Raw genomic sequence first — 13,127 nt, forward strand, 5'->3', positions numbered from 1 at the left:
CTATCACTTTGTTTTATTTAGTTTGCCCTTATAACAATGAAAATTCAGCTAAAGCCGCTAAGTCGGCAGAAATAATTTTTATCACTCGTTTGCGTGGCTAGTTAGTTTTGTTTGTACAGGCAAAACTACTTAATTCGTCAGTAAACATTTCCATATTTAAGGCCCAACCAGTTGGAAATCTTTGCAAAAATTAACTGTATCTGTAGAATATGCTTAATTCGTATGAAATAGAAGCACCTATCACATAAACAGTTAGTAACACAAACCAGTGAGTAAAATATGTATTGTGTAAAGTTTATCACTTAATTGCACAGACGAAAAACTTAAAAACTCGGTAGATAATCAAAGGAAGGATGAGTGCAATGGCCCTTATAAGCGTTCTCATCAGGCATATCATGATTTAAAGAAGATTAATAATAATTAAAAGATAAATATATTCGAGTGTCAAAATAATCTTTATCGTATAAACAGATAATCCCTGCATATCAAACTAAAAATAGTGTTATCTTGATACATACTTATTGATTCGCCATTCAGTATTTACAATATCGAAGCCATGCGTATGCTAGTAAATTTTAGTGTTTTAGAAAAAGGAAGGTGGAATTTTCCTCCAACCTTAAAAGAGGATCCTGGACCACTGTTAACAGTGATCGATGTACTTGCACTTGAAAACAATTGTATATCGCGAAGAATGACATTATGACAGTCACAAAATGAAGATGTCGCTAGTCGCTACAAGCTTTTGTCTTAAAAGCATTCAGTCCTGTTTTTACCCTGACACACATATCTTGTATTCTTAATTAATTATACTAATTTGCTTTATTGAATTAAACGTATTTGTCTTTATTAATTTAAAATGGATAGAACCCTATTAAGATAAATGCATAAACTAGCGGGACGAGCGAACAAAGCTAAATTGATATCACAAAAAATAACTCATAAATCCTTATACGCATTGCAGCAGTTGCGATACTGTAAAATATGTTGAATTAGATAAAACGCTTGAAAAATCTTCAAGGCCGTAATAATAGCAAATGTAGTATAATTGGCATGAAATAATATTCATACCAATATTTTCCTCATTGGCGTGTCGATAAGTTTTTTCTATATTTGCGAATAGCGCCATCTATGTTTACCAACTGCAACTGCAAAAAAAGATGATCTAAAGATGTACCTTTAGATTCAGAATCGACACAACACTAAAGTATGACCAATCCAAAAAATTTTGATAGTCGTGAGTCATAGTTGGGTAACTGTCTTAAATAAAAATGCAAGGAGTTAACTTAAAATTCTCTTTAATTGGAAGCTACATAAGCACATTTGATGTCACTTGAATAATAAAATCCTACTGGATAATTAGCCATTAGCCATTAATTCCTTTATTTATAATTAAATTCAGCGTAATTCATATATCGGCTTTCAAGTCGAGTTTAACTTTCTCTCCGGGTTTGAATGCTGGCATGCCCAAGTACGGACATGTTGCACATCGGAAAGCGTCGCCGAGGTAACACTGAAATAAATTTTCATGTGATCGAATAATCTACACTAATATATTAGGTGCTGGAAGCTTAAATAAAGGAGACAGAGGAGAAATATTGGAAAAATGGCAAAAATTAAAGCAAATGGAAGAATTTGGAAGTGTAGGTCTCTTTGGAGGTCGAGTAGTAATATTAAATTCAATAATAATATAAGCTGAATGTAATCCTAATAAGGAAAGCAATTTAGGTTATTTTACTATCATAATAATAACACTAACGTGTAGCATCATCAACAGACATGAAATTTTCTTTTGCGAACTAGCGATCTGTGGCCTCAACGCCCACTGGGGTTCTTCCTTAAGAAATACGACCTTCAACTATTCAAAATTCGAATGTACTCCTTCCTCAAAGGCAACGCAACGCACCCACTAAAAATTGTTGTCTATGGGCTACGATATCTGGCCTTTTTCGGCGTATTAAAAAGAAAAGTTGTTGCCTTTGTATTTAAAAAAAAAGTACAACTTTTTGAAAAAAGAGTTCCATTTTAATCTCACTATAGTGAAACGCAAACACGTGGGTAGGTTTACAGTTGAACTTTTCCATTATATTTTGGATATTCTTGAAACTTACGCTCCCACACGACGACTTGGGTGTATCCTTCACCTCGCCCTTCAACTCTTCAGCAAGGCCGCAAGAACAATCTGCGCAGGCCTTACGCTTTCCCGTGGTGGCACACACTGTAATCATAATTATTATTTATTACTCTTGACTGATAGCTAAAATCTATGAAAGATAGGAATTATCTCATGTTAATTACGGTGGGACCGAATAAAAATAGCAATCTTGTGAGCCTCATCCGGAAGTGGTTCGGACTTTGACGTCAGTCTTCGGCGTATGTCAGTCACTAAAGACTGACCTATTTTATGTAATAACCACGAACACAAGAAATCTGGGACAAATAAGAGAAAAACCAAGTGTTTTTAACATGGCATGGCCAACCTACATTTTATCTATGAGCTCAATTACTATTTGCGCAAATGGTAAAGGAAATCATCGAAGACGAAATCAACAAAAAATAAACAAAAAAATGATGCCAGAGTTACCCCAATACTGTTAATAGCTAACAAAGACGTATAGAATTTTGATATACGGGAGTAACTTCGCGATAGTAGTCTAGACTACCGAATGTAGGTGTTTAAAAAAATTCTTTTAAATTTCCATGCCTCTCACGTTAATAATAATAATATATTTTTATTTAAATAACAAAGTACCAGTCTGGTTAGTAAACACTGGATACAACCATTGTTTCGCATATTGTTCCCTTAGGAGTATGAGATATATGGCATATGTAGATTCTATTTGCGCAAGCCCTTATGTACGGTAAAATTGCACTATTTTTTTTTATTCGCTTGTTTTCAAGTTGTGGTGTAGTGGTCAATCACATGGAGGTCCTAGACTTGATTTCTGATGTAAAAATAATAATTTCGGACTGACGATATATTTTTTATTTATCACGTACAATATATAATTTCATAGAATTATAGCATATCAGTTCCAATTAGAAACACAATCATCACAGAAACTCATTGTCATCAATGATTACAGAAATTTATTCCGAGCCATTAATTTAAAATAAAACTCATAATACCAACAACAAGGTAAAATGAATAACATTGGAACACAAAACCTCCGACACGCAGTCATTGACAAAATAATGAAGTCTATCGTCTCGGAACACGTAACCTCGCAGCGGTCGGAACACAAAACCTCAACCATGTCGATTTAATATTGTATTCGTCGTAGATACAACGTAAAATAAAGCAGCAATTTTAAAGAAAAAAAGTTAAGATATATGTTATTTAGATAGATAAATTTAGTTAAATAGTTTTGGCATTATGAATATAATTTTTAAATTATTTACAACAAACTGTTAAAATAAAAATTACCTGCCAAAGATGCCCGATCAGGCCGTTTCAGATCATCTTCATCCAATAAGTTCTCAGCATCAATTGTTTCATCATCATTGTCTTTAGACCATGCATCTTCAACAGTGTCGTCTAATTTCCACACCATTGGTTTACTATTTAACTTTAGTGAAGCTTTTGAGCCAACCTAAAAAGGGTGCCACAGATGCCGGTTTTGTACAACTATGATATGTTAACTATCAAACTATTAAACTCATAAAGGTACCAAACAGTCCCTCCTTAGTGAGTGCTGATTTTGACTATTAAACGGTTTCTCATTTATTTCCATTGAACTTTACAGAAATTTTATATTGTTTTTCAGATACCACACCCAATTTAAAAAAATAAACAAAAAAGGGAATTAAAAAATAAATTTTTAAAAGTATCTGCAATAACAGATAAGAAATTAGCTCCTTGATATATAAATATCATTTATTTAATAATTCCATTACAATGCAGATTTATACTTTATTTCATACCTCAAAGTTGGGTTTTTCAGCAACAACAATATTGTCTATATTGGAAACGTTAACAAAGCCATTTAATTTCAATGCTGAGCTTATATCATTATTCTCTTTCAAGATTAATTTTCCACTGGGCTTTAAGAGTTTAATCAATATTGCGAACAAATCATCCTTATGTTCTATGGAATGTGGTGGTAACCAGTTTGATAAAATCACATTGAATGAAGACTGTGGTCTTGATCCTAAAATAAAAAAATACATACATAAAATATTAAATATTCATGTAAGTATAACATTATAAAATCACCCATTGAACACTCACCTTCTGTTATCATAGCAGAGTTCTCCAGTATTGGTGGGATGTTTGTTATATTTAGGATTTCATTGACAATATCATTAATTTCGTTTTCTCCAGAGTTATTCCACAGTAATAAAACTCTATCACCAGCTTTAATATTTTCCATTTTTAAGGTTATAAGAAACAAAAGCAAATACAAACTTAGCTCGCAGGCTGAAAATCCTTCACATAAAAATTAAAATACTAATTTATTAACCACTAGGTACGAATAAGAGGATAAAATTTGGAAGTCTATTATTATAAGATTCAAGTATTAAATAGTGTATTAATTCTTCGAGTAAGTATGATTAAATTCTCGATCACTATATTGAATGATAATGAAGTTATCAGTTAACCAGTGACCAGTACTCAGTACTGTGTAGTAATAAAATACTATGGAAAAACAATTTTTCATGAAAAAATTACAATCGATTATTTGATATTTCTATTTAAGTTTCCACAGATTACACTGATTTCATCAATCGACACAGACTATGACCTAAATCTATAAAGTTCACTAAAGTGCTTTACAAAAAGTGCTTTCGACTTTAAGCCTACGCGCATAAAAGTCACCAACCATGGCAAATCCATTTATTTAATAAATATAACACTTACTACTTAGTAATCTTTTCCAAGTCATAGAAAGAGAACCGTGTTGGGATTGGAGGTCGCATCAATGCTATATTACCATTTCTGTTATGTTGACAATTACGTCATTATAGTTCGACAGGAATTATTCTCTTGATATTTAATATGAAAGAATTAAATGAAAAGTTTTTTCAAATGACTGGCCTGGTGTCTGAAACGTCCGGTTTTATTTCCACCCAGACATTGATCTAGCAAGTGGATTTATTCTGACCACAGAGTAGGACAGATTAATCAGTCACTGTCAGATAGCAATGACACTGGGATTCAAAATGTTATCTAAATAATATAAACAATTACTTACTTATATTAAATTTTAAACTTTTAACTACTATGTTGAATGAAGCATTCCTTTCGGGAATTTGGTCCTCAGCGGGCAACGCGTTAGGAAAATTAGCCGGAACACATTCGGTTGTGGTTAGTTATTGCTTTACTCCATGAAATTAGATTTATTAACAAATTCTCAATAATATAATAAGTTATACAAAATATACTTGTTCTATAGTCTTATGACCGATCTCTATAGTCATTATTTTAGTTGAATTAAAATATCTACATATTATATATAATATTTCTTTTGTAGGGTGACAGCTATGTCCTATGGGCTACAATACTACTTACAATGGTGATGGTTAACACATGGAGCCTTAGACATTACATGAGGTCTCTTGATGCAGCTTTAACCACTGTTGTACCTACAGTTATATCCTCTGCCTCTAGTTATGTTTTATCAGTAAGTTTTAAATGTGAATGCTCACATAGCTGAAACCACACTTGGGTGTAATTTACTAATACATCATCAATTATTATTTTGGTTATTGATAAAAAAAACCTACTGGTTTTATGAAGACATTTTAAATGTTAAATTCAAAAATACTGGTTTAACACTAACTCCTATGAAGCTATTTCTACACTCCAATTAAGAAATAAAATCTGTCTTAAAATCCACCCCCTTTTTTATACTTCTTAATACAAGTCTACAGTACAATTTGTAAGTCTATAATAAACTATTGTTTCAGGGCTTGATTGGTATATTTCTGTTTAATGAAGCAACTTCACTAAAATGGTGGATCGGTGCAATACTCATTATTATTGGACTTGTTTTGATAACTTATCCTAGAAAATAAGTTGTATACCATAAGTTTATTAGTCCTAATGATAAGAATTCTGTGATGATAGACTAAGGTATATATTTATATAAAATAATTTATTTATCTTTTATGAAATAATTTAACTAAAGACTAGGCTTTTATTCCAATCAGCAAGTCTTTTTGTATATAATAAAAAAAAGTCCCTAACTATATAGTAAACCTATATTAACTGACATATTTGATAAGAATATGTAAAATGTTTTAGAGACACCCTTATTACTTTGCGCTAAGGAATATTTTACATAGCACAAATATATAAAGTTATATTTTGTTAATGTTCTTATGAATGTTATCTATAAAAAGAGATGTTTATTTATATTTTTCAAAATGTCATTGATTAAAAATCTTTTGCTGTCACTTGCATAAGATAAGGCCGAACCTGAGCGAGCCAATCGATTTTCAAATCGCGGCACTCGGCAGTCAAGGATAGTCGTCCGCATTGCAAGTACTACGATGAGTTACGGCATGGTCACTGGTGATGGATCATATAACTTTTTTTTAATGTAATAAATGAATTAAAAAAAATACAATTAAAATTTATAGTAAACATAAACATAAAACAACGGATTAAAATGTCTTATTAATTACGCCAACGATAGTTTCTTAATAATCTAAAAGATAATAAAATTACAGTAAAAAGAAGAATTAAATTGTGGGAAATGTTTTGGTTTGCAATGCATTATTTCAGATTTCGTGAAATTGCTATACATATAAAGATTAGTCACAGCGTGTTCTAACAGACACACGGTATTTTTAAACATAACAACAAAGTTCGGTATCAGGTATCAGTAATTAGTCGTGCGGAGGAACGAAAAATCTTTTAATTACCCTGTATGTGTTAATGAAGTATATAAATTAAATATTTGCAGCGCTATATTAAGACAAAATCAATATTATTACTAAGTAAATAGGTAGCGTATAGGTAAGGTAATCAAAAGGTAAAGTTTGACTTTGACCTAAAGAACTTCAACGTTATATATTCCGTGGGTCTAAAGCAAATGGTACTATTACGGCAAAGGTGTTTTCTGTTGATAATGAAAATGGACTGTCATTCCTTTTTATGCTAAACCATAGTGATATGAAAGAATAATGTCGATATTAATATAAACTCGAATAAAGAAATATGTAGGCATTTGAAACAATTTTGTCAATACACATTTAAATTACAGGTATGTTTCTGCGTAATCTATTATAATTCCATATACATATTATGGGCTATGTTACTACTGTATGGACCTGCTTAAAAATATCAGTCCATTGTGTCCATCACCCTGACAATTTTCACCGGCTTCCCAAGCTTAAGTCGTTTACCACACAAGACATGGTCACAATATTATATGAAATAAAATTTATAAAAATAATTGTCACTATTATATCGAACGAGCACAACCCTACAGTATAGGTACTCTGTGCTATAGTTATTAGACGCAGTGACGCTCGAAGCCCGGCGCTAGTCAGTGGCGCGCCGCCCGCAAACATGATTGCATGTATTTTACTTTCCTAACATAACGTGACTTTAATTACAACGAAACGAAAAATACGATCAATAAACATTCAGTGAAAACAAATCTGTTCTTAAATCAATATATTTACTCGTGGTAGCTTAAATATAGAAATCAATCAATCCGTCAATATAATCACACCACCGGTGTCAACAATGTAGCCATAGTGATAGATATAAATGTTGACTAGTTGACAATTTGAAATATAAATATGTAATATTTTTTCATGTTTTAACTGTAGGACTAGGATATATTGCCGACAATAAGTTTAATTTATATGGTTGGTTAAGAAAAATCAAAAATGGGAAATGGAATGAATAAGGTAAGTTCAAACGTTATTTTGCGGAATGGACTATTATTACGTAACGATAACGTAGCTTTCCTACGAATTGTCGCACGTTTTTGTAGACCTCTCCGTTGCAGGATACTTCTACGGCCACTTTTATAACTAATATGTAAAAAGAGAAGTTTTTAGAGAAATAAAACAACATTCTTGCCGAAATAAGTTTATCGCCACGGTGCTGTTTGTAAATTTAAACTATAATACTTCGAGAAAATAAATGATAAAAATGTAATAAATAAGAAAACGGCCTATGTTGCATTTTAAAAACTATAAAAAAACATTGTTATAGTTTTCGTTTGTAAAATTGATTTTATTTCATACGCAAACAATAATTAGTAATACCTTTATATATTATTTGAATGTTCGTTGAGTATTGTGAGACTTAATATATAAATAACACAATTCACAATTAACTCCAGTCATACAAAGGTTTCCATAAATAAAAAAATAGATTTTCTTTATTAGAAATAATATCAATAAGACAGAAGATAAGATCACAAATGTGTCCCATTAGGTTATAACTTTGTTTGTTTGTTACGTTATGATTAATTCCGCACGCAGCTTTATATTTATATGTATAGACTGTTCATAAAAATGATACAATTTCAATCCTTAAACAGATTTAGACCGACAAATAAAACAACACATTTGCATGCATAATCCCCTTAATTTTGTGAGCACTATTTTTTTAACATTTACTGAAAAATGCTTACTTTTTGGACATGACAATGTGAAAAGATGAAGCCCATACAAACAGTGCTTTGGGATCCAGTAAATATTAAGTTTATCTTAAATAACTAATAAAAAATCGCGTCCTAACTAAACTCGGGTCAGGTACCTTTTTTGCTAAACACGCACTGATTAGGACATTGCCCTACCTAGCCGTAATTATAATAATGTCTGAGTAATTATTTTGGTCACGCATGTCATAAATGTAGTAAAGTAAAAATGTATGTTTAGTACATTATAAATTATCATATTTTTCGTGTTTTACACGATTAAGTGACGATACTAGTGTGCAAAATATCGGGACTGTTTTATATAATATTGATTAAAAATATATAATATTAATTAAAAGCTTGATTTATTTTATTTTTCAATACTGCAAGAAAGATAATTGGACACAATTTTATAATTCCCTTTAGATAATTCGAGGACGCGTAGATTTGGATATTTTTTTATTGTTTATATAATTTTTTGCATTTTCATCAAGCAAAACATCGAGAATTCTTAAAGTCACAATAAAGTCGGTTTGTAATTCCTTTTTCGCCCTTTCGAACTTCTAATATTATTTTTATAATCCAAGAAAACGTCGTTAGTTATGTCTCGGCGTAAACTTAGCGTGGCAGTTCACCCGATACTAAGTGCCTCCTTGCGTATACAGTTACTAGCTTTGCGTTTGGCAATAAATATACGTGAGAACCGAATACTTAAACTTAAAATAATTGAAGACCACTGAGAGTATGTCATTTCCAGATGACAATCCGTCGCTACAATCAGACCCTGAGTGGTACTAAGAAGAGAAATTCCGACAGCTGAGGTTATGTTCACGTTCTTGGCTTAAGACCTTCGGGCTTGTCAGTCAAAGGTCGATCCTCCCTTTAGGTCGGAGAAAGAGCAGCAACACCTTGTCATAATTGTGTAACTTCTTGAAAAAATGTTTGTTTGAAACCGTTTGTTCGCGTTCAGGAAAATATTTTTACATAATTTAAGCTTCCCTTACCCTCAAGATTGTCGCGAAAAGAGCAATATATGTTATAGAAACCCATTTACTATTTCCAAAACTTCATATTTAAATCTGTTTTGATGAAAATTTGTGTACTTAATTTGACTAGCTGCTGTGGTCTCTGGCAGAATGTCCAGCGCTGTGGAACACTCTGCTCCTCAGCATAATGCTTAGCTAGAGCCAATTACAAGCACAGCACACACGCATTGGATACTCAAAACATACCTTATTCTTTAAAAAAAAAATTATCTCTCATTCTTTTTTCTTTTATTTCCTTTCATTATTGTAATTTTGTGTGTATTTTGTTAGTAATAAATAGTATGTCTACATATAATTCGATAATAATTTTATCATAAAATGTCAAATTGGCATCCATATGTCACATTAATTATCATGATGTCATAATAGTTAAGTTTACTACACACAGTTAAATTATAATTAGTGTCAAAACTTAAGGACTCCAAAACTTTGCATTTCCCTTGAAAGTATTAACAGGAGTGAATGTCCATGGGCGGTGGTATAACTTAACATCTCGTGAGCTTGCTGCCCGTTTGCTCTTTGTCCTGTAAAGAAAAACAAAAGAACTATAGTTTCTAGGAAGGTGATTAAATAGTTGACAGCCATGGCGTTTAGAATTTGCTTGTAAGTCAAAAACAAAAAGTTTTTGGTTTTGGTATACTCGGTATATTTTCGTCTACAATATTCGATTCTGTAAACTAATATTAAGAAAACAATTTAAATCGAAATACCTGAAGTTAACTAAATAACTACCTAATAAACACAACAAAGCCTTCTGCATTCACGGAATTTGGCCCAAATTGTCCCCAATAGAATAACGATTTCCCGTAAAAAGGAATTGCGAATAGTTCGTAAAGACTGGGCAAAAATGCGGCCCAACGGGCCGTTTGTTGTTTATTAAAGTGATAATCTGCGCTTGGGTAAATGTCATTTAGCAAATGGAGCTTCGCTTCTGTTATTGTTAGCAAATCTTTCTTATTAAATACAGCCTTGCGTATTGGCCTGGCTGTTTACAAAGGGATTCCTTACAATTAAGTAAAAAAATAAAATACGTTTATTATGGAATATAACATAGACAAGTATCACTATACGCCATTAAATTTGAACCTGTAGGCATCCCTACTCGTCGGCAAAGAACGAGAGAAAAAAGCTGACGTAAAAAGCTCTCGGTACTCTTTTAAAAAAGCAAATCATCAAACAATCTGTAAGTATAAAGAATATATCGTGAAAAAACCAATATTAGACTTTTGAGAGAAACTTAGAGAATGCTGATCATATTTGCATATAAAGAATTGTGGTAGCGCCGATAAATTTTTTTAATTGAAATTTTACCACGTAAAATGTCATACCCCTCATTTAGCGATTGTATTATCCTTAAAAGAGTGTCTCTTGGCACGTAAATAAGTGAAGTTTTCGCTGTGGAAATAAAATCCCCCTCTGGACGTCCACCAACGGAACATTCAGCATTCGGTGGTGGACGCAAGCCTCCCGCGTATTCTAGGGGTTGGAATTATGGGCTAAATAGCTTTACTTTAGAACCTTCTAGAAGAGAGCGTACCAATTCTTAATAGGCTGGCAATGCACTCGCGAGCCCTCTGGGAGTATTAAGTGGACATCACTTAACATGAGGAGACTGCTACCAGTTTGCCCCCTTTTGCCAACTTCATTTCATTTATAATACCTACTATTTTTTTAGAGACTTTCAATCGCAAATATACCCAAACTGTCATAGAGTATGCCAGACAGCGCTTTCATAGTAGTTACGCCAATCGAATAAAACGAATGCGTTGTACTAGGCTTCGGACCGGCACTATTAATAAAAGGAATTAAAATGAAACGAAATTCATATAATATTATTATTAAAACCTATATATATATGTAAAAATTCCAATTTTTATGAAGTTAAAAAGTCTGATTTATAAATATTTCAAGATTATAAACGAATACTTAAGGACTATTAAGCTTAAATTATCTACAATATCTAATCGAAACATTAAAACAGATTCTATAACGTGTCGTATCATTCATCTCTGACTCTGTCAGCATGTTAAAGTACTCTTACACATTTCAGTACTTTGAACTGCCCTTCATTCGAGATTACGAAAGGTCAATGTAAAAGCTCACGTTCTTCAATCCTGTAGACCGTGGTTTCATACAATTTGTAACTTTAGAAATGTAAGGCTGTGTAGGCCGTTGATTGGGGGTCGTTGATATATATTTTATGTTTCTACAGACTATAATGTTGTTTGTTATCTATAGATGACTTTGTCCCAACTGTGGCGTAAATTATGTTTCATAATCTTTAGAGTCATCTGCAAGATGGTCATAAATATACCACCATTGTAATTATTTTTGTAAGGCTATATTTTTTTATCTGGCTTACGCAAATTTAATGACGTGGAATAAGTGATACCTTGATGATCTAATGTTCCAAAATAAACGTATTTTTTTTAATTTCACGCTTCATGCTCTGTTTGGAAATTGGAAGGAAGATGAGAAATAATTTAAATTATTCTCCGTGGCTGGCAACACCATCTGCCATCTGTGTTAAGTTGAAATATTGTTATTTTGATTCGCAAAAGTGGTTCGTTGTGGTATGATTGGTTAGAGTAGAGGAACATTAAACGATATAATCTATGTACGATAACTGAATACCAATGTGGAATAAAGTGGTTTGATATTTAATGTACCAGATTTGAAACAGTTATGGCACGAACAATTGATAAGCGATTGGTTAGGTCACGTAAAGAATGAATAATTTATTTTACTGGTATTTCATAAAACACATTTTACATTTCCACGCGAACTAATAAAATATGTATGGACAAGCTAACCGTTTTTATCCAGTTTCTAATGTGTATTACCATATATTTATGTATTTCATTCTAATTCATTAATTTAGTAATTAGATTTATTTAATATTTCTTTAGTATTGTATAATTCTAGTGTGACTTGAAATTTTATAATTAGTTAATTTATGTATGCATTTCTTTACATTGAACAATAGTTGTCAAAATCAGTTTTTGACAATAATTTAAACATGAGGCGTAAGTCCCACTTATATACAACTGTTTTAAATTGATCAGCCTTCTATTGGGTATAATATATGTATTAATTTCTAAATAAGCAAAGTTCGTTTTGCTTTGCTATATTCGCGAAAATTTCGAAAGATTGTTTAAAAATATATTTGTGTGTGTGTGAAAAAAAAAAGAAAAACCCCAGAACGAGTATCGGAAAATATTAAATAGCTGAAAACAAGACAAAAACGGTCGATATAGTTTTGTAATTATGTCAGACTTAAGGGTCCGTTTCACAATCTCCGGATAAGTTCCAAATAAGCTTATTTCTTACTTATTGGTAGGATAAACAGTATTTTTGCGTTTCACGACTGTCAGATAGCGCTATTCGTCATGAATCTTTTTATCTTTCGAATAATAAATGTCTTGCTATGCTATTTGGTACTTTATTACTTACATTGTGAAACAGGCCCAAAGCCTCA

General features: G+C 31.9%; 3 protein-coding genes across 4 annotated transcripts in view; 2 read left to right on the forward strand and 1 right to left on the reverse strand.

Annotated features, from left to right (window-relative positions):
- Window positions 1-1,278: 1,278 nt before the first annotated feature.
- LOC110998080 (anamorsin homolog) lies at window positions 1,279-4,678 on the reverse strand. The gene is made up of 5 exons (XM_022266523.2): window positions 4,229-4,678; window positions 3,922-4,148; window positions 3,425-3,590; window positions 2,109-2,215; window positions 1,279-1,510 (listed from the first exon to the last, which is right to left on the reverse strand). Exons 1-5 carry the CDS (start codon window positions 4,368-4,370, stop codon window positions 1,406-1,408), a joined length of 747 nt encoding a protein of 248 aa, XP_022122215.1. The 5' UTR covers window positions 4,371-4,678; the 3' UTR covers window positions 1,279-1,405.
- Window positions 4,679-5,129: 451 nt separating this feature from the next.
- LOC110998072 lies at window positions 5,130-6,294 on the forward strand. Its single transcript, XM_022266511.2, has 3 exons — window positions 5,130-5,305; window positions 5,472-5,621; window positions 5,908-6,294. The coding sequence occupies exons 1-3, from the start codon at window positions 5,222-5,224 to the stop codon at window positions 6,013-6,015; spliced, it is 342 nt and encodes a 113-aa protein (XP_022122203.2). The 5' UTR covers window positions 5,130-5,221; the 3' UTR covers window positions 6,016-6,294.
- Window positions 6,295-6,629: 335 nt separating this feature from the next.
- The window catches only part of LOC110998105 (dual specificity protein phosphatase 22), a 43,723-nt gene continuing 37,225 nt past the window's right edge, over window positions 6,630-13,127 (forward strand). For both annotated transcript variants that reach the window (XM_045631575.1, XM_045631576.1), the window contains exon 1: window positions 6,630-7,863. In XM_045631575.1, the coding sequence (XP_045487531.1) occupies window positions 7,843-7,863 (21 nt within the window). In that variant the 5' untranslated portion in view covers window positions 6,630-7,842. The remainder of the gene's footprint in view (window positions 7,864-13,127) is intronic.

The sequence above is a fragment of the Pieris rapae genome, chromosome 16 (assembly GCF_905147795.1).
Source record: "Pieris rapae chromosome 16, ilPieRapa1.1, whole genome shotgun sequence".
Taxonomy (NCBI): domain Eukaryota; kingdom Metazoa; phylum Arthropoda; class Insecta; order Lepidoptera; family Pieridae; genus Pieris; species Pieris rapae.

Bases quoted from the DNA above. Each gene is read 5' to 3' on its own strand.
- LOC110998080 (XM_022266523.2), bottom strand. From the start codon at position 4,370: ATGGAAAATATTAAAGCTGGTGATAGAGTTTTATTACTGTGGAATAAC. The intron at 4,149-4,228 runs GTGAGTGTTCAA...TTTTTATTTTAG, and splicing joins CTCTGCTATGATAACAGAAG to GATCAAGACCACAGTCTTCA. The intron at 3,591-3,921 runs GTATGAAATAAA...CACCCTTTTTAG, and splicing joins CTGAAAAACCCAACTTTGAG to GTTGGCTCAAAAGCTTCACT.
- LOC110998072 (XM_022266511.2), top strand. From the start codon at position 5,222: ATGTTGAATGAAGCATTCCTTTCGGGAATTTGGTCCTCAGCGGGCAAC. The intron at 5,306-5,471 runs GTTAGTTATTGC...TTTCTTTTGTAG, and splicing joins CCGGAACACATTCGGTTGTG to GGTGACAGCTATGTCCTATG. The intron at 5,622-5,907 runs GTAAGTTTTAAA...CTATTGTTTCAG, and splicing joins CCTCTAGTTATGTTTTATCA to GGCTTGATTGGTATATTTCT.